Source organism: Centropristis striata, chromosome 3 (assembly GCF_030273125.1).
Source record: "Centropristis striata isolate RG_2023a ecotype Rhode Island chromosome 3, C.striata_1.0, whole genome shotgun sequence".
NCBI lineage: Eukaryota > Metazoa > Chordata > Actinopteri > Perciformes > Serranidae > Centropristis > Centropristis striata.
Window position 1 is genome coordinate 14,384,511 of NC_081519.1, and position 20,968 is coordinate 14,405,478.

A 20,968-nucleotide genomic window follows, 5' to 3' on the forward strand; every position below is an offset into this window, starting at 1 on the left:
AATGTGAAAAGCAAGAAAAATCTCACAGGAATCATCAAGCATACTAAAATCCCCAGTGTCACTCCAACCCAACTCTTTACAGTCCTGCAGACACACACATACATACACACACACACACACCCTTCACCACTCCTTCCGGCTACTCCCTACAGAGCAAAAAGAGATTCGACAAAAGCTCTTTTACTCCTACAGTAAAATACACTGCCACTTCTTTCTAACATAGTTTTGCACTCCTGTTTTTACTTATTTGTGTGTGTTGTTGTTTGTGTTTTAATGTCATTTTCAGTCTTTCCAGTTTTGTTTTAATGTTGTTCGTGAGCCCCTAACCAAAGACTCAGATCTTGAGGATTTTCAGTGAAATCAGCAGTGCTACAGTCCCTCAATTCAATTTGAATATCAAAAATATTGTTCAATGAACTTTAAAGTCACTAATTTAGCACCATCACAGTTTAAAGCTGCGTGTCAACAGTGAGCTGTGAGGACATTTGGGGATTTGGGGTGAGATTTGGGTGTCATTCTAAAAAATGTTTAATTTATAACAAACCCCATTATTTTATGAACTCCTTATATGTTTCATGTGTAACAATATTTAAAACAACAACCCCCCCCCCCCCAAAAAAAACACACACAAAAAAAAAAACAGTAAACAACTGTAAGTTAATTTAAAGTTATTTTTTACAAATACGGATAATATACAGTAAATAATCATTAAAAAATCATTCCTACCTTTCTTTTGCTGCCAGACTCAGCGTCCAATGTTCAATTTTATGGTTTAAATTTGTTAAATGCCATTGTTGTTGTTGTTTTAATGTCATTTGCACTTCATGTAGAAAAAAACAAGAATAATCCTGTAAAATAACGTTAATAAAGTCAATTTCTGGAAAATAACTTATTTTCTTTTTTTTTTACAATGTAGCCTATAGTAACGAACATGTCAAGTAAAAAAGTACAATATTTTCCTCTGAAAAATAGAAGGGTAGAAGCAGAAGGTGGCATGAAAAGAAGACAAAAGTGAATAGTGAAAAGTAAATTTATACTTAGGTACAGTAGTCTGACGGATACGGAAGAGGATTAAAGTACTTTAGGACTTTAAAGTCAAAATTCTGAGAATAAAGTCAGAATTCTGAGAATAAAGTCAGAATTAAAAATTTTTTTTTGTGTGGCCCTAATCCTCCTCCGTAGACGGAGGTTTACAGGTTTCACCCATAGACTGTATATAAACGGTTTCATGTCCGCGGTGTTTCCAGCGCCTGCGGTGTGTTTTCGTAACCCTGGTGACAAGGCCGGAGAGGGCGGGGCCAGGATGCTGAGGCGGCCTCTGATTGGCTGCTCAGCGTGGTGAGGAGTGGGACGGCAGCGCGCGGCCAGCTGTAAGGGGGACAGAGCAAAGAGCCAGAAAAGTACTAAAGAGACAGAAAACCGCTGCTCAACATCCCTTCCTCTGCTACAGGCTGGAAACAACAAACTCTGCGTCTCGGAAGGTCTCTTCTGTCACAGTAAGTGTTTCATTTCATCTCTAAGAAATCTCAGGCAAGTCCTTAATTGCACGTGCACGTGCATAGATGTGTGAACATTGAGACTTTTATGTAAAGTATTTCCTTTCTTCGTCCTCTCTGTCCGACTTATAACTCACAATGTGGCAATTTTACATCCTTCTCCTTCTGAAAAACTAATTTAATTTCGAGTTTTTTCAAACTCGATTTTTTTTCTGTTTAAGTGTCGCACCCCCCAAAAGTTACCTTAACCAGAAGACGGGCTACTGCAGCGAGTAACATTGCCATAATACCTGCATATTAACTCAAATATTAAAAGAAGTAGCATCTATGCTATTTATGCCTGGCTCTGACGAAGCTGCAGGACTCTTCCGACTCTGGAATGAGGTCTTTGTTTTGTCACTCTCTGTGAATATTGAGATCTTTGCTGGCCGGGGCTTAACAGACACTTGATGGTTGATTTGTGCTTTTCTGAATTCAACAACAGACTGTGCAAAAGCTCTGGCTCTGGCTGGGAAAGCAATAAATTCAGCATGTGGAATTTTGCATTTTCCATTTGACCGAACAATCCTTGGCTACCATTCACTGACAGGCAGCTTTCATTTAGAGTCTGAGCTTTTTGTTCTCATGCACAACTACAAGCTTTACATTTCCTACAATGTCTAACCCTCCATTTAAATCCTGCTGTATGTATGTAATATACGTCCAGTTTCTGAGAAAGTGTTATCTGTTAACATTCCTCTGTAGGTGGGTGTGTCTCCACTGGTTTTGTAAACCGTTTAACCTGGAACATATTCAAGATTATGTTGAAGTGTGTGAGTTTTTCATAAATGGTTATGCAGAGTTGACACGTGCTGACTGGAGTGATGTTTGTTCAGAAGTGCACTCTGAACTTTGTTGACTAATTTGAAACGTGCATATTGTTGATGCAGTTACTCTAAACTGCTGTGAGAAGAGACATGCTGAGTATTAAAAGACCACATTAAAGTAGCTCCTTCATCCTGCTGAACTTGAAAGACCTGAGAAGATAAACCAGATGTTTCAGATGTTCACAAGTGACGTCTCAGGCAGCCTGACAATTTACTGACTGTGTACAGCACAGCCTGTGCACTCTGCAGATTGTTTGGCTGTTGCCATGACGTCAACGTGGAAAGCACCCCCTCCCCTTCAACACACTAAAGACGTGGAGGTCTCCTAACTTTCACTGTCTTCCTTTCCTCCATGAAAATTCCTCCCTGGGGGCTTTTGGTCCCTCCGTTGACACTTTCATGGTTTGCCATGAAATATCGAGGTGGAGTCAACTTTCCCTCTGAACCTCAGTTGCGCAGCCTCCAGGCACAGATCACCAGATAAATGAGAAAGGCAGCACCCCACCCTGCAGGAGCCCACATTTGCTCCTCATTAGGCTGTCAGAAAGACAGAGAGAGGAACCCTTGTGACAGAAACAGAACCTTCATTCTCAAACAAACCTTTCCAAATTTTCTTTCTCTCTCTTATTGGCATCAAATGCTTTTTCACTGTTTGCTTGATGTATTGTAAAGCTGTGGTGATTACTGTTACTGATTCACAAGCTTATACTTAAGGTTGCATAGAGGCCAGTGAGGGGTCTGGTGATGGCCAAACCAAACTGTTACTGCACATGACTTTATACTGAAACTGCTCACTTGCTCAAATTATGGACAGAATCACCGCACATACCACAAATTACTGCCTGCCTCTGCAGTGTTCAGCCCTCAGTTTAACTCTTTGGAATTGGAAAATATTTCTTTCAGGGCCATCTCGTTTGAAATATTCAAAAAGCATACCGGTACTTCAATTCTAGGGCTGTCACAATATCAGATTTTCGCTACAACATTATCATAGACATAAGAATTCATGAAATTCAAGATAAGTGCATTATATATATTTCTAAAATGTCGGGAAAAACCCAACACTAAGTCAAATTCACTTTGCTTACTGTGCATTTTGGCATTATTGGTGTTTGCATTACACTGAAAATATGAGTATAGGAAGATGGGGAGAGACCCTGTAACCATAACTATACAAATGCATACAAAAAGAAGAAACGGAAATTCGAGGTGCTTTATTTCATTTTTCAAAGTTATCATCAGTACCAGAATATTGCAACAACTCGAATTAATACATATAACTGATGCTTACAGTCTTTTGTCTTTCTATCTCCCTTAGATCACTGTCTCTGTCAGCCTCATCCTGCATCATGCTGCGCCCAGTTGCCATCCACTGTCTCTTGTCCACCTTGTGCATGTGGTCGCTATGCAACGGCCAGTCAGACTCTAGCCCTGCTGTAATCCAGCTACGTCTAGCCGGAGAGAAGCGGAAACACTACGAGGGCCGGGTGGAAGTTTTCTACAATGGAGAGTGGGGGACGGTGTGCGATGATGACTTCTCCATCTCTGCTGCCCATGTGGTGTGCAGAGAGCTCGGCTTCTTGGATGCTGAGTCCTGGGCGCCCTCGGCCAAGTACGGAAAAGGAGAAGGTAAGAAAACTAGCATGGAGTTTATTGGAAGGGTCTGTTGGTTTCCAGATTTTGGTCTGAACCTTGTATTATCTAATCAAATCCAAAATCATACTATCCAGTTGTCTAAGAACTGAGGTGAGGGTTATACACACACATTCAAAGACATTATATGTCTTTATACAGCTTCATATGTTCCATGGAAATCTCTGAATGAGGTACACGTTTCTGCCTGTCTCACTGCTAATACCCTCAGGTGCTGGTTTCCCCATTAGAGGAGAACTTAGACATGCCAATCACCTCAGAGCATGGGGGGTGGACTGGAAACACTGGCTGTGTAAACCAGACACACACAGACGTAATCTCATCTCCTCTCACTTTGTGAATTCCTCCATCACTGTAAAAAAAACTGATGAGATTCCCAACTCTGTACGTGCAGTCGCTGCTGGCTACTGGTGGTAAATGTCAGTTGGTAGACGTTAATTAACTCAGTGTCCCTCGTTAAAGGCACATGTTTTCCCACTGGGCAGGGCCACATCCAGCCAGCCACTTCAAAAGTGAAGTAATTAACTTTGTGACTTGCTTCCCAAAGCACCACAGTCATTATAGCAATTTTAGGATAACATATATGAAGTGATACACCCCACAGTGCATATAATGTTGCATGCATGCAATATTTTACAAGAAGCAGTTAACAAGTAGTTTGATGTGTATTCCTGTACCAGCTGTGCAGACAGACAACTGTTTCAATTGCATTTTTGCAATGACTTCTGGTATACAAAGATGGGGGCCTTTAGGGTTGGGTCAGGGTATGTTTAAAGACACTTTTGTCATTTTGAATGTTGTAAAGTTGCAGTTTTCTAATGACAAAAGTGGAAGGAAGTTTATTTTTTGACACACAATGTGTGCAAATCAACATTTGTCATTTATTATTATAGAATTAAAGATACCTAAAGATTTTAGGATTCCTCTTTTCCTGGAAAATAGATGTTTAGTCTGTAATAGAATAAGTATAAAGGCAGTATTTATTTGTGGCAAAGACTGGTTGTGTGCACGTGAGTGAATGGAAAATACTTGTATCTTGTTGTTGGTGGAGGCACATGACTATAAAAGTGGTCAAGAGCATTTTCTATTTCCCATCATGATGACTTATACACTAGAGAAACCACCAAATGTTTTTAATTGAAGACACAACCAAATAACAAGCACAAGGACATCCCTTTTGGATGCAGAGCATTTTTCCTGCAGGGATGTTAATCGGATACTCAGCTGTCTTGAACAGCTTGTATTTATAATTGTATAAACATGTCTTTGTAAAAAATATCAGAAAAGAATACTCTGTGTCAGGCTGCAACTCAAAAACAGGATTAAATACACAAAATCCATTATTTGAATATCATCTTAGGATCACTGTGCTCTGTCCAGTTTGTTATGATTTTTTAATAAGGGTGACTGGAGTTAAGTAGCTAGCTTAAAGTGCCAATAAAGCCCAATTAGAAAATATATAGCTCCTCTGTGCGCTCTATTCACTGGCTGGTGAAATTGCATTCCCATAAGACTTACTAATGATAGTTTTAACACAGCAATCCAGATTTATCACAACTGGCAGTGCTGGATATTTGTTTAGACAAAGGTGTACTCAGACCAAGCTGGTTCTCTGCTGTATTTCAGCACCAGAAGACTTCTTGGCTCTTATTATGAAAAGGTTCCAGCTGTAATCATCACTTTGCCAGGAGGCAGCTACGTGACCGTATAACATGTAGTCACTTTCTTGGTATGATCAGGATGTTCCTCTGCAACATGTTGAAACTGTCAGAATGATGAGCCGCACGTTGGTCGTTCCATGGCCACAGTTCTGTGGTTTTCCTCACGGCTGATTCAGAACAGCCAGCTGGACAGCAGATGATCCACTTCAGCCGTGACAACATTTATTGGGCAGGTTTTTGCTGAAAGAATGCGTCAGGTTATGTTGGAGACCAAACACAACTACACGTGAGTAGGTTAACTGCCTGTGTGACTAGACTTCAGTGGAAATAGAGGTCAAAAGGGTGTGAGACATGTCCTAAGTTGTCAGTGTCCCATTTATGTTTCCCTATGAATTAATCCCTTATTAGGAAAAGCTGCAGGGAAATTAAGCTTTTGGCCCCAAGCAGCTTGAGCAGAAGAAGTGTGGCACGGTTTGATTTGTGATAGCAAGGGTCAACCACACATTGATTGATTGATTGATTGATTAGTAGATAGATAGATAGATAGATAGATAGATAGATAGACAGATAGATAGATAGATAGATAGATAGATAGATAGATAGATAGATAGAGAGAGAGAGAGAGAGAGAGAGAGAGAGAGAGAGAGAGAGAGAGAGAGAGAGAGATAGATAGATAGATAGACAGACTTTATTTATCCCAAGCTGGGAAATTACAGTGTAGCAGCAGCATTGCACACAGAGACAATAACAACACAATTAAATAAAAAGAACAACCTAGGCATACTTCAAGCAATAAAATATAAAAATACAATAAAATACAATAAAAAATAAAGTGTCTAAAGAAGGAGTATGTATTAAGTAGTAGAATAGAATTCCAGTGCAGAATAAATATGAATATACAGTATAAAAATGTTGGTGCTATGAAACAAATTAGGTGCAATGAACAGTGTGCATAAAAAACACATAAAGTGCATAACGACGGTATGTAATGAACCAGACTATTTGTTATTGTACAGTGTGATGGCATGTGGCAGGAAAGATTTTTTGTATCTGTCCCTATGACAGCGGAGCTGGAGCAGCCTGTGAGAGAAGGTGCTCCGCTGTCTTTCTACTGTGTGATGGAGAGGGTGCTGATCATTGTGTCAGCATATGCATCTTTTAACAAATAAACAAAAGCCTTGCAGTCCAAGAAAGCAGCACACATAACATATATCCATTTGCTTAAATCTTTGTATCCCTCTCTGTTTCAGGAAGAATCTGGTTAGACAACGTGCACTGTTCTGGTGGAGAGAAGAGCCTGGCTCAGTGTCACTCCAATGGCTTTGGAGTGTCGGACTGCAAACATTCTGAAGATGTCGGAGTGGTGTGCAACCAGAAGCGCATTCCAGGCTTCAAATTCATCCGTAACGAGGCCAACAACAACGAGGTAGGTTCTCATGAAGAGACACACAGAATCTAGACACATACAGGATGCCTACAGTAAATAGATATGTGGATGGAAAAGCACACAATGTACACTAATGGAAACACTAGTGTGGGATCAAGTGATCACATAGTTATTAACACTCAAGTAGCATCCACTTATGGTTCAAGTACACACACGTAACATGAACAGATGTTCAGCACAATAAAAAAAAGGTAACGGAGGATAGGCTCAGGATGAAAGAAAAGCCTTATCATAGTGCTCCAAGCAGCTCCAAGTATTTTTCTCAAATCTTTCCAAGTTTCCAGACTGATCCAGACGGATCGGTGGACTGAATGTAATGTCTGTCAGTAGATATTAAAAGGGGCAATTTTTGCTGCATTAAAAACTGTTTTTAGAGTGCCATCGGTTACCACTAAAATATTATGATACTTCTTGCTGGATGCAACAGCTATTAGTAAATCTATTACTTAATTTGTGGATTTAAGCTGGGGTTGGCCAAAAACTCTATGTACTCTATATAGTCTTCCTTAAGCCAGCTAGCTATACAACAGTTAGAGTTGAAAGTTTGTAGGTGTAAATATCCTGTAATAATTAATCTCTATGGCAACCTGTGTTGATTTAACGATGCATAAATATCTACCTAGCAAACACTTACATTACAAGGCTAAGTTGATAAGAATTTATGAACAGCTGTTGCAACCGGATCCAGTATTTTGCGCTCTGTATGATTAAATGGATACAACTAATAATCAAAATAATTGCCTAATGGGAAAATAAATCAGTATGTTTGGAAAAAATGAGACGGCAGTTCTTCCATGTACATAGTCATATCTGCCATGACATGAAGCCAGTGAAGTAATCCGCAAGTCATCGTATAATTTCGAGCTGTCCTCTCCACCATTTGCACTAATGACTTTGCCAGACTCCTATTATATCTATCCCTGCCCACACCAGACCCCCACTCCACAGCTTGGGAGATTTTGGAGATGACTCAGTGAGGGGGAAGACCATCCTGTCTGGCTACATAGAACGCCTTTGTACCGGATGGAAAGTCAGGGTTTGTGAATGTGACAGGAGAAAGGGAGGAAGAGAAGAGGATAGAGGTATTATTTCAGCTTGTCTGAGAACAAGTTATTAAAAGGCATTGCCACACAGGGTTTCCTTGTTAAAACCAGACTGATAGAAATTCTTTGGCAGGTTAGAAGACAGTCGAGTCGACGCTTCCAAAAATGTTATGACTGCATTCATACCAGTGTGTATTTGTTTGTTCATACTAAAGTCGGGTGGGAGATTTGGCTGTGTTACCAGACTCTCAACAACTGCCAGAACAATGACTTTGATTTTAACTGGGTTCAGTAAAGGCAACACGCCTGAGGAGAGCATCTGAAATCCCTGTATATCTCTCTCATGCCTACTTGAGTCATGGGAATGAAGTATTAGAAATCTATTAGAAATCTTTAATCATGGACTGCTGAACTCTTTTCACAGTGTTCTTATTTGTATTGCTTATGTATGGAAGCAGCACCTTCTTGGTCCCTATTTGTCTTGTGTATTTAGGGTCTCTAGGGTGTTACTGCAGTTCAGCCCCCACCCTGTAAATATTTCCTTGGTCTGGCCGTTGCCTTTCAAGTCGCAGGGGAGAGAAATGGGAAAAGGTGTAACTACACCTCTTTAACCATGCTGGGGCTGACGTCAGCAATGGGCAGCACTGTTCCTTCAATCTGTTTATTCACAGCATGAATTGACATTCTGTGCTCAATCTGGAAAGTCTACAGCCTAAGCGAGCGTGCGCTGCAGTCCAAGTAGAGGTCAGTGCTAAAAGGGTGGAGCAATGGTTATTTTTTGTTTCTATGAGAAAGAATTTGAAACATAGAGTGCAGCTCACCAAGAATTGTCTGTACTCTCTTAGCTTGTAGTGTCAGTGTCAGCGATGTCTCAGTCGGTAGAGTTGATTGGCCCCTAACCGAAGGGTTGGTGGTTCGATCCCTGACTGTCTGTCGAAGTCGAAGTTTCCTTGAGCAAGATACTGAACCCCAAATTGCTCCCGATGCTGTGTTCATCGGTGTGTGAATGAATTCCCAATGGTGGCAGGTGGGACAGTTTAGGGTAGCCTCTGCCACCAGTATGAATGTGTGTGTGAAAGGGTGAATGAGCACAGTCTGTAGTGTAAAGTCGCAAAGCGACTAGAAAAGCGCTATATAAGTGCAGGTCCATTTACCATATTTAAATCAGAGGATTGAGACTATTTCTTCTTGTAGGTATTGAGTGGTTTTTCAGTACTGTATGTCAGGTCAAGTCTACAGGTCACAAAGTTGCTTCAACCACATTTTTTTTTCTATGAGAGAAGCTGGCCTGTACACTGACGGAATATATAATGATAAGACCGTGACAGCTCACTCTATTATTTGTGGTCAAAGCTGAACATGACCGTCTACTGAAAACATCAGTCTGTCATTTATGAAAACGGCAGCTTCCACTGGCACGATGTGCAATCCAACACATGCTGCCTTATAAGCAGAAATAGTGTTTTGTCATCATTCAACATCTGACCTTACCCACTGCTGCTTGGTCTTAGTAATGCAAGTCTTTCACGCTGTCCGCTGATCTGTCCTCTGAAGATAGAAGCCATGTCTCTTACCATTACAGCAGAACATACATTCCTGGCTGACTGAATCATTGTCTTGAAAGATGTTAATTATTTTGTCATGTAGCATCTAGGCATGCTCCACACCACTGCAACAACCCCTTTTTTGCCTGTCTAACCAGGCATAGTTGCTTTTTTTATTAGCATGTGTTTGTTTGGTCTTTGAGTCAGTAAGGGGGATTAGGTTTGTCAGCAGAACCAAACATTTAGATGGCAGGAAACTTTGTTTATCATCTGTTAGTGGGAATTTTTCAACCAACTCCGCCAGGTTGTTATTCACGTGTGAATGGCACGCTGCACGTGTCATCCGTGTCCACAGAATCATTGCTAAAAATGTCTCTTTCATTAGAGGATGCCTGAAATTTGTTAGTTAATGAGAGAGGCTGATGTGTCATTTAAGGATAATTATAGGTTCATGGTTAAATTTGATAGAGGTTATTCCAGGATCTTCTTTACTCTGTGTTTTTCAAAAAAAGTCGTCATTGCCAGCATTGCATAATATATTGTCTCCTGCAGGAGATAAATCTCCAGTGGGAACTGTTGCTTAAGTGTGCTTAAATCACTCCTTTATATTGTTCACAAACGATGACAGGGAAGGGAAAGAAAAGAAGTGATTTTCAGACAAATCGCTCCTTACTGCTTTCATTATTTTTATTATTATTATTATTATTATTATTATTAACAGATTACATGTGTGGATGGGTTCATCTTTTTCCTATAGGGATGAGATAAAAACAGAGCACCAAAAGCAGCTGCATTTGCCCACCACACCACTTAATGTGTTAACTCCAAACACTAACATCCAGAATCAACACAAAGACGTCAAAAGCCAGTTGTAATAACAGAATGCAGCAGTTAAAAGCCTTTTGATTTGCTGCACATCTAAACAGGGTAAAGGCTTCTCTTCTCCATCAGGCGCGACGGTGTCCGCTTACAAGAATCCCAGTTCCTCGCATTCCCTGCTATACAACAAAAGGAAACCCGAGCCAAAGTTGGAGTTGCTTCCAATATGATGTATGCAAGAGGCTTGGGAGGAGGAGAGTGATCGAGGGGAGAAAAGGTTGATGCGTGTCAGGAGGCTGAAGCCGGTTTCTCTCCTGTGGATAGAGTAGCAGACAAATCCACCACATGTTCAACAGCTGGATCACACTGGGGCTTCTCCTCTCTTTTGTGCTGTGGGGTGTCCAGCCTTTCATTTACACCTGCACTTTATGATTTATTACATCATTCAGACTCAGTAAATATGAATCATTGCATGTGCACTGCATATGCAACCCTGATTCCACGTGGCATAACGTTAATAAAACTAAAACTAAAATCAAAATCCTTTTTGACATTCAGTTTAAACTGTACCACAATGTACAAATATAGTGAACATTTTTTTACACAATGTCCCAAATTTTATAGAATCTGGGTTCTATGTATCAACCCTCTGGAACTCCCTCCCTACTCACATCTGCAATTCAGACTCACTCAACAGCTTCAAAAATCAACTCAAAACCCACCTTTTCAAAATAGCTTACAAGACCTGAACTCATAATGTCTCATCTCTGTTTAGTTTTTTTTTTTTCTGCATTTTGTGTTTATGTGTGTCTCAATTCTCTGTTATGTTAAGGGACTTTGAGTACCTTTAGTAAAGTTTACACAATATAAGTCGTTCAAATGTTGCTGCAAACATCCAAAGCTTTTACAGCTTTTCCTCCTGACACTTTTTTAAACTATCTTTAAAATTTTGGTTTTCTTTTCAAGATAGACGAGCCTAGCACAAAGCTATATATCTAATATTAAGTGATAGGAGCACAGAGCGAAATGGGTCAGGATTGGTCTATCATTAAATATTGGCATTTCTAAATTCTTAAAATTAACTGAGGGCCAGTTTGAGACTATCTACCTATGTGCATGCGCATAGTCTACCTATAGTAATTGCTCTTTTCTTTTCATTGCCATGACAGGAGCAGTACACTCACTGATAGATATTCCAGGTGCAAAGCACATAGCGTCACACACACACACACACACACACACACACACACATGCATGCACACTTAGGCAAACTTGGGGGCCAGTCAGGCAGAGGGTGGGGTGGGCAGATGTGAAAGTCATTTGAAAGAGCCTTGCTGTTCTCCGGCTTCTCATCTAAACTGTGGCTGATTATCATTCGTACTTGCCATGTTTTGTAGGTGGGGCAGGGGTTAGGTGGGTTGGTGGAGGCACGTGTAGATAAACGTGCAGCGGGACTGGAGGGCTGATTAAAGCGGAAGAAATGCACAGTAGTGGAAGCATTAGTCAGACACTGGCTAGACCACAGTCTCATGTTCACACATCTACATACTGAGGGGGGCAGACAGAAAAACAAGTCTGCTCTCCATTTGGAAAGACTTCAGTAATGGTCAAAGCTCACTTCAGAGGGTAGTAATGAGTTACTAAGCTAAATAAAGACAGTTTTCTTTTTTTTGTAACTCACCAATTACAAACAAGGCCAAGAATTATTTTTTTAATTCAGCATTTACAACACACTCAGTCATACTTTAGTCAATTCCAGCTGAGCAGGTCTAAACGTTTCCTAAACATTTTAGAAACAAAATAATGGTCTTTCATTAATGTTTAAATAGAACAGGAAGGGCACTTTTAAGAAAACAGCCACAGAATGAATGAATCACTACAGTACACTCAGTCAGGGAGTTACTGTAAGATGAGGCAACCTTACAGAAATGTCCAGTTGAGAATTAACCTCAGTATGAACTTTGCTTTTTGTATGGCTTCAATTACTGTAATTTATGTGTGCTGGTAGGAGGGTTTTGTTATCTCTAAAATCTCAAAATCTTCCCATGGATTTCAGACATTCTGCAATTAACAATCCTTGATTTCTAAATTGATATTATGAAATGTTCACTAGAATGTGATAAAAATATCAGTCCATGTTTGTTGCGCTTTATTGTACTTTTTCTGTGTTTTTCCACAAAGAGTGCTAAAAAAGTGACCAGTGTGTAGATCTGGGCCTCGGCCAAACAGGATTATGCTGAGTTTATGTCTGGTGGTCTGGGTTTCGGGGGAAATGCCTGGACTGATCCCAGCTGTGGAGATCTGTCCGCCCCTCTTTAGTCTCACACGTTCAGACGACCAGTTTCCTCTCTCTGTGCCAAATGCAACACTGACCAGACCCATCACAGTGCCCCATTTCATACTCACGTCGAACAGGTACCAGAACCCCCTGTTCTGGTACCTTTGTCTTCACACTTGGATTCACTTTGGTTATTCACATTTTCAGTTTTATTCTGTGTTTTGCCATTTATGAGTATGGTATTGATTTTTTTTTTGCTTTTTGTTGTTACATGTTTTTAAGAAACCTCGTGTTTTTTCTACCATAATGAATAATCTCTACATCGTCTCCCTTTTTTTAAGATAAGAACACCCGATCGTGATCATGATCACGTATCCTCACCTTCCCATCCTGCCTGACACTGACGGAAAACACGGTGTCATGCTGTGGCCAGCAGGAATCTCCCCATGAAAGAGTGGTTTTTACCCGCTCTAACTACTGCGGTCAGTGGGAGGACTGGGGTCACTGTAGAAACAGTCTGACTTAGTCGGGACTCCTCCTGTATTGCAGTCTTTAATATTTAGAGACCCTGAAGCCTTGAACATTCCCCCAGGCTGACGCCATCTCAGGAAACCACCATGTGGGCGAACATTTAATATTTCTGGGAGACATGCCTAGATGTTGGGTTTTTTTTTTCAGAGTTAAAGAAGCAGGCTGTTACGAAATTACTGAGATCAGCATTCGAATACCACTGGGCAGCTCAGAGTTTTGGCTCTTTTTGGTACCCACAGTGCAACCTTACACCCAGCCAGGAACAAACTTGAGCACTGGCTCAAGGAGAGAAATGAACAATGGCGGAGTTATTGGTAGCTGTTAGGTAGCTGAGGTCAAAGGTTGCCACTCCTTCCTGATTTAGGGGTTTTCAGGACACATGATACTAAATGGGGTAGGTGACCCTCGGTCTGACCAGCTGGCTTTACAGCCCTTTATAGTTGCTGGTGGACCACCCGCAGACACTGTCCCGACCTGAACCTTGTCAGCAGCTTCTGTCTTTAGCCGCACTTTGATTTACAATTAGAACTTCATGGATAACATTTTCTTTCTTTATCTCTTCCTATCAGTGCTCTCTGTTTTCTGATCATCCAAGGAATCCAAGATATATTGTAAGAAGCTCATGAACAGATATTTGGCTAGATCACTTCCACAATTCCCCTGAAGGAAAAAACTAGTGTTCCTCCTTTTGTGCTCAATTGGTTTATGTCTTGGCTCACTGTTACAGTGATGATTCATGTTATGTGTGAATATCCAGTAACTTTTCATCAACTATATTATACGAGTGAGTTAGAATTATTTATTATTTTTTTATGGAGGACTGGCTTTGACGGATCTGTGCTGTCATGTTTGATATATATTGCCCACCAACTCCCCACAGGATCTCAGGTGTAAACTGTGAAGACAAAACCAAAATTCCAGACATTCATCCAAACTGCTAAGGCCTCTCAGCAGCACTTAGCAAGTTTAAACAAAGATTTCATCATCAGATTTCTCAACCTGACTTGTTGTATTTTCAAGTATATGTGCAAACTGTGCAGTCCCTAAAAGGCCACGGTGGATTTTTTTTCACTGAGACATGTTTGCATTCCTTCACAATACGTTCTTCCGGTATGAATCATAGGCTATATTGTTTATCCTACATATCAAGTTGAGCAATACATGTAAATCCAGAAAACAGATATCCTCTTTTAGACAGCCCACAGTTATTTTGATTATGTTCACTTCACTAATTACAATAATAATAACTGTTTTAAAGCAATTTCAGTAAAGTTCATAGAAATGTCAAATTTCCTTTGTTTGATTTTAAATTTAACATTAATCACACAATCACATCTGAGGCAAGAAGGATAGCACAAACACGCTGTGACAATGCTAACATGCTAATGCTAATCAGGTATAATGTTTGCCATGTTCACAAGTGGCAACCAAAGCTGATATGCTAACATTTGCCATTTAGCAATTAACAAACTTACAGCTGAGGCTGATTTGGAATAAATGAAACTTTTGACCTGATGATGGCGCTAGATAAGGGATATCAAGGGATCACCAAAATTATTACAATTCATCGTGCAGGGAACATGGATCCAATAGTTGTTCAAGCATTTCACTTAAAATCGAAATGTGAACCTCATAGTGGCAATAGAGGAAAAATCAAGGGATCCCCATGGTAATTAGGATCCCTCCTCTGGGTATCATGAATGTCTGCAAAAAAAGTTTCATGGCATTCATTTTATCCTGTGATTGAGATATTTAATTTCGGCCCAAAGTAGTGGACATACCGACATTCCCACACATAAAGCCACATAGCTAGCATGGCTGACAATTAGACATGCAAAGAAACCAGGCATTGAATCTTAAAATGCATTGTTAAAAGCATTGCTAAATCATTGTAATAGCAGTGGTCAGGTATTTGGTCAGTGGTTGAATGATGCTGATATCTTGAGGTGACCAAGCGTCCTCTTTTGCCCAGACATGTCCACTTTTTACGTCCTGTCCGGGGCGTCCGGCCGGGTTTTATAAATTCACGAAAAAGTCCGGTGTTCACTGTTTTTCATAGGACCAGTACACGTGCACACAATTTTGCGAGACGTAATTACCAAGAGGCTGCCTAGTGGGCGGGTCAGCGCCGCGCACACACACACAGAGAGAGACAGAGAGCAGAGCAGACAGAGGGCAGATCGAACAGCGGAGCAGCATTGCACGGGAAATGCCGAAGCGTAAGTGCAGCTTCACAGATGAACTGCAAAAAAAATTTCCGACATACCGTCACAGGTGGGAGGCGGAGTGCACCGTGTGCAAAGCTGGCACATATGTCTCAGTGTCTAATAAAGGTGCTGGAGATCTCAAAGCTCAAAGCTCAAAGACAACTAAAGATGAAAAGTATAGATCCTTTTTGTTTGTTAAGTTAGTATCTTTGTGAGACTCTTCTATTATTTATCTTATTGCAGTTATTAAGAGATATATTGTTGAAGCTAGATTTTCTAACAGAAGAGTTCATATTTAGAACATCATTTCATATTATTTATTCATTTATTTGAAAAGAGTCTATGAAAGCTATTATTTTGTTACAAGTTTTTACAGATTTCATTTTATTTTATTACAGAAGTTAATTTTGCACCACTGAAGCATAATAAAGCATGTTCATCAACCAACAGAAGCCTGTCTGAATTTGTGTCTCGAGGCCGTGCCGATTGTCCTCTTTTTTGGAAATCAAAATATGGTCACCCTAGATATCTGATGTTCTGAATGACATGGAAAGTAAAAGAGTCTGTTCAGCAGAGTTCTCTTCAGATGGAAGGAATGGAACTTGAAGAGGTCAAACTATCTGTACATTACCTGTCATATGACATCCAGTAATGGAGCCTTTTCTGTGCTGTTTCTCAGGCTGTGACTGTGCAGGTGGAGGATGTGAGGCTCAGGGCCACTTACTCTCATAGGAAAAGGATTCCCATCACTGAGGGCTTTCTGGAGGTGAAAGACGGAGGCAAGTGGAGACAGATCTGTAACGAGGAGTGGACAGAGAAGAACAGCAGGGTCATCTGTGGCATGTACGGCTTCCCCGGGGAGAAACGATTCAATACCCGACCCTACAAGTGAGTAATGGTGCCTGGGGCCAGCAGCAGGGTTTAAATGAGGCCAATTAAATATAATTAAAGTCTTCACATGAGCTAAACTCCAACATAAACAGTTCACTTTTAGTTGAGTTAATTACAGTTTATATTATGAGAATATAATAGTGCTACAAATATAATAATCCATTATAAATTCACACCTGTTCCAAAAACATGCTATCATGAGACACAACACACATTCCTGCTGGTACAAAACACAATTAATGTTAAAAAAAAATGTATCCTTTGAATTTCTTTAACTGTTGATCTTTAGTCTATTTAGGAATGTTTTACCACAGCAAACTGATGCTAAGAAAAGTTACGTAACCACATTTGTTTTCAGTGGTGATCACTCAACCAGTCATCCGCTTTCCACACTGAGATAAAACAGACTTGAATCTGAAGATTCTTGACAGGAGGCCAAACACTGCCACAGGAAGTTTTCGAGGATGAATGATGGGCCTTGCTGGGAAACCGCTTAGTGCAATATGCTGTGAAACAGTGGCTCTTTTGGCTGCTTGTAATTGTTTTCCTCTGAGCAAAAATTTCAATATGTTGCCGAAACACAAAGCCAGCTCACTCCTAGAACACGTTGTGTCTTGTAATTTTTATCGGCTAACTTGGGAACAGAAGTTCAAATCAAAACAGCTGCTTACAGCACGTAAGAGAATAACCACATGTGCAAATCTCCTGATCTGGTAACTGAATGAAAGAGAACACTATGTTTTTCATAAACGGCTCACCCTGAGGTAGAAATGCAATAATAAAATGTTTTTTAGAAAGAAATGTGGCTACCTACCCTCCAAGAACAGCACATATTGGTTGGTTTGGTCTTCAACAAATGCATCACTTTATGTTTTCATTATGTTAGAATAATCTGTTCAGTTTGCACATGCAGTCAATGTTGATCTGTAAATCATCTAATTGACCCACATAGCTCAAAGCCAACCACAGTCAAATTAGGAGCAGAGAGACAACAGAAATGCCTTTAGCCATTACTGTGAGTCAGTGGGATGATCTGGTATAATGTGGTCAAATTTGCACCTTGATATTAAAATGTATGCTTTTGGCTTGTCCATGATTTAAGATAAAGGCAAATAAGATCACTTTGACTAAAAATGTTACTGTTATTTATATATTTGGTAGACATGATCTCATCTGATTTGATGTTTTTAACTGAAAGAATCACAGTAGGTGCATCAAACCAACAAAGAACTGTTTTTGTTTATCACTTAAGATCACAAAGCCCAAAGCCTGTGTGGTTTCAAAGCATGTGGTCTCAAATGGCTCACTGTTTTAAAGAGGTGAAAGATCACTATCAATCTGTCTTTGTCTGCAACAACAAAGGACAGCTCTATTTAACGTGCCAATAACAGTCCAACAAAATTAAAAACTCTCAATCAAGCTCAGCATCTCTTCAAATTTCACGGACTACAAAGTGTCCTGTCTTGTTTTCAGACCAACTGTTTGCAGCATCTGGATAAACTGTGAGAACTGAAAGGCTGTAAACGTAGGTCATGCTGGTTTCATTACATGGTCTGCTTCTTCCGAGGCCCAAGCTTGCTTCGAGGTCCACTGTTGTGGGGTTCCTCATTCAAGCATTGGGGTCATGAGAGTGTTAAGGTACTCTCACAACAATACCTCCATTGTTCTTCACAGTGTGGTGTGGTTATTGTTGAACTCCTCACAATAAATAACTTAAATTCCCACAAAACAGCTCCTTAATATTTTTGTATTTACTATGTGTGAGAAACAATAGTAAAATATTTTATGTGCTGATGATGGTTTTTGAAAAGACTTTACAGTACCGCCAACAATTTTCCATATTCTTTGAAGATGTTTTAGATACTTGCAGGACTCAGGCAGCTCCTCTGAACACACAATTAAAGTTCATTGCTTTTTGAATCTTTCGAATAAGGTGTACATGCATTATTTTTCTGTTATATTATCATCATATCGTTAGCCTCATAGCATATTTGCCTAAGTCATATTTGAGCGTTTCGGAAAACAAGAAAAAAACGATACAAACATCACACTGGTCTTTTTTTGGAACGAAAAAACAGAGTACTTCTGCTCACTGAACGCTATTCCGAAAATATGAACAGGTTCACTACAAAAACTCAAAATCTAACCAAGAATACTGATCTTATATCTTGTCAAAATGTCTTATTTCTAGTCAAAACAAATCTCTTTACAAGTCTCTCTTTAAAAGTGTTTTGCTAGTGTTTACATCACTTCATCATATCTTGTCGCAGAAATGTGATTAAAAGTAAAAACACACTTCTCCTAATCCCTTTGATTGACTGAAAGTACATTTATTGTCTAGAAAGTTGAAGAAACATGAACTACCTTAGGCAGATATCACAATTTGGCCAAAAAATGACTTAGGCAATTATGCTATGAGGCTAACGATATCAGTGACAATAAATGGTCTTAAAATGACAATAATATCGTTTATCGCAATTAGTTCTGGAACAATATATCCTCCGACAAAATGTATGAATTATGACATGCCATGTCATTAGACTGTTTTGAAAGCGCTTTGCTGTTGTGTGATGTGCTCATGGAAATCTCTTGACATCTTTATCTTGATGATCAAGTGTTAAATGTCAAAGCCTCTCACCGGCACTTCAACGCACCAAGTGGAGTACTTTTCAAAACAACCTATGCAACGGCATTACCATGCAAGGATTATATAATATAAAATAACAAAAAAGGCTGTAAAAAGGACATGTTCACAGTGATGGATTGCAAGACTGCAGGTTTTGGCATGAACTGATACTCAGAGGTACCCAAAGGGTTGGGAAAATATTAACATGTTTAACATAATAAACAGAGAACAAGCTTTCTATTATGTAATGCAAACTTATAGAAATTGAGAGAAAAAGCATACAGTATAATGTGTAATAGTTTGTATTGTTATATCATTCCCTCTCAGATTGCTGGCAAATCGTCGTAAGAAGAACTTCTGGGGGTTTTCTGTCAACTGCACAGGCAACGAGGCTGACCTGTCTGACTGTAAGCTGGGCAGGGAGATAGAGCTGAAGGGCAACAGTACCTGTGAGAAAGGCATGCCTGTAGTGGTCAGCTGTGTGCCTGGACGCGCCTTTGCTCCCAGCGTCAGCGCCGGCTTCAGGAAGGCCTACAGGGTGGAGGTAGGTCAGATGGTGCATGCTCTGCTACACAGCAGATCAGTAGTTAGCTGTGTCACTTCACAGCAAGAAAAGTCGGTAACGCTTTACATTAAGCTCCTTGTAATAACCATTAATTAACAAGTAATAAACTGACAGCTTTAATTACTTTTCAGGTCAAGATTTAAAATGAAAAACATGATACATTTCAAATGATTGCCCATTATAAATTAAACCACTTAAAAGTTTATTAGGTAGTTAAAATAAGCGGAGTGGAGTCATTTCAGTGTGGTATTAGTACTTTTACTGAAAAAAAAAAAAAGGATCTGGATACTTCTTCCACCACTGTCCTTTTTACTTCTTTACATTTTTTTTTTTTTTTTTGAATATTTAAATTTTAAATTTTATTTTATTTTATTTTTTGATTATTTTTTTTTTTCGCAATGTGCCGCGCATGCGCAGAAGTGTAACGGGGCCGCGCATGCGCATTGTGCAGAAAAAATAAACAAATTTAATAAATAAATAAAAAATCTTTAAAAAAATTAAAAATTAAAAAAGATAATGAAAAAGATAATGAAAAAAATAAATAATTAAAAAAGTTTAAATAAAAAGTAAAGAAGTAAAAAGGACAGTGGTGGACGAAGTATTCACGGAGTATTGCGCATTATTTTTAGTCAAAGCTCATATCCATAACCACATTGCGCATTGCGGAAAAAAAAAAATGAATAAAAATTTAACAAATAAAATAAAATGTAAAATTTAAAAATAAAAAAATAAAAATTATAAATAAAAAAGTTACACACTATAACACTTAAGGCAATGAAATTCATAGGGGTGGTATAGACTGGCCCCTGTAACACACACACCCCGACGGCAGCATGCCCCGACACGCGTGTACTGCGAGGGCCCGTTCAGTACTGCTTGCAGTCCTAGTTAACATTATTGTGTGTTTATAAGCGTATATAAGTGTTAATAATGGCATTGCAAACACCCATGACCCACCCATTATGTCTTTGCCATGCCTTTATTAATCTTATTTTGTTTGCTTATTGATATTAAAATATACTTTATTGCTCATCTTTTATAAGTTAACTATGCTTTTTGCCGGATCTAAAGCGAGAACAATGCCTTATTACTTGTTAATTAATGGCTATTAAGGACCTTATTATAAAGCGTTACAGAAAAGTCCTCTTTCGTCCTTTATTTGTGGTGTTTGTATGTTATTTCAGTGTTAAACAGGGATCTTTAACTGTTTATTTGGCCATGTGCAACACTTTAATAGAGTAAGAGCATTTACAGATTGAAATAATGAGAGAAAGGAAAACTGGGCTTTAACTGCAATGTATGCCACTGACTATGTCTTGTAAAGGAGGTCGGTTAAGGTCA

At 39.5% G+C, this 20,968-nt stretch overlaps 1 protein-coding gene across 1 annotated transcript in view; it reads left to right on the forward strand.

The window, feature by feature from the left end:
• The first annotated feature begins 1,426 nt into the window (after positions 1 to 1,426).
• LOC131968165 (lysyl oxidase homolog 2A-like) overlaps positions 1,427 to 20,968 on the forward strand; it is a 36,043-nt gene continuing 16,501 nt past the window's right edge. The window contains exons 1-5 of the mRNA XM_059328918.1: positions 1,427 to 1,496; positions 3,681 to 3,991; positions 6,927 to 7,102; positions 16,225 to 16,433; positions 19,390 to 19,606. Of these exons, the coding sequence (XP_059184901.1) occupies positions 3,712 to 3,991; positions 6,927 to 7,102; positions 16,225 to 16,433; positions 19,390 to 19,606 (882 nt within the window). The 5' untranslated portion in view covers positions 1,427 to 1,496; positions 3,681 to 3,711. The remainder of the gene's footprint in view (positions 1,497 to 3,680; positions 3,992 to 6,926; positions 7,103 to 16,224; positions 16,434 to 19,389; positions 19,607 to 20,968) is intronic.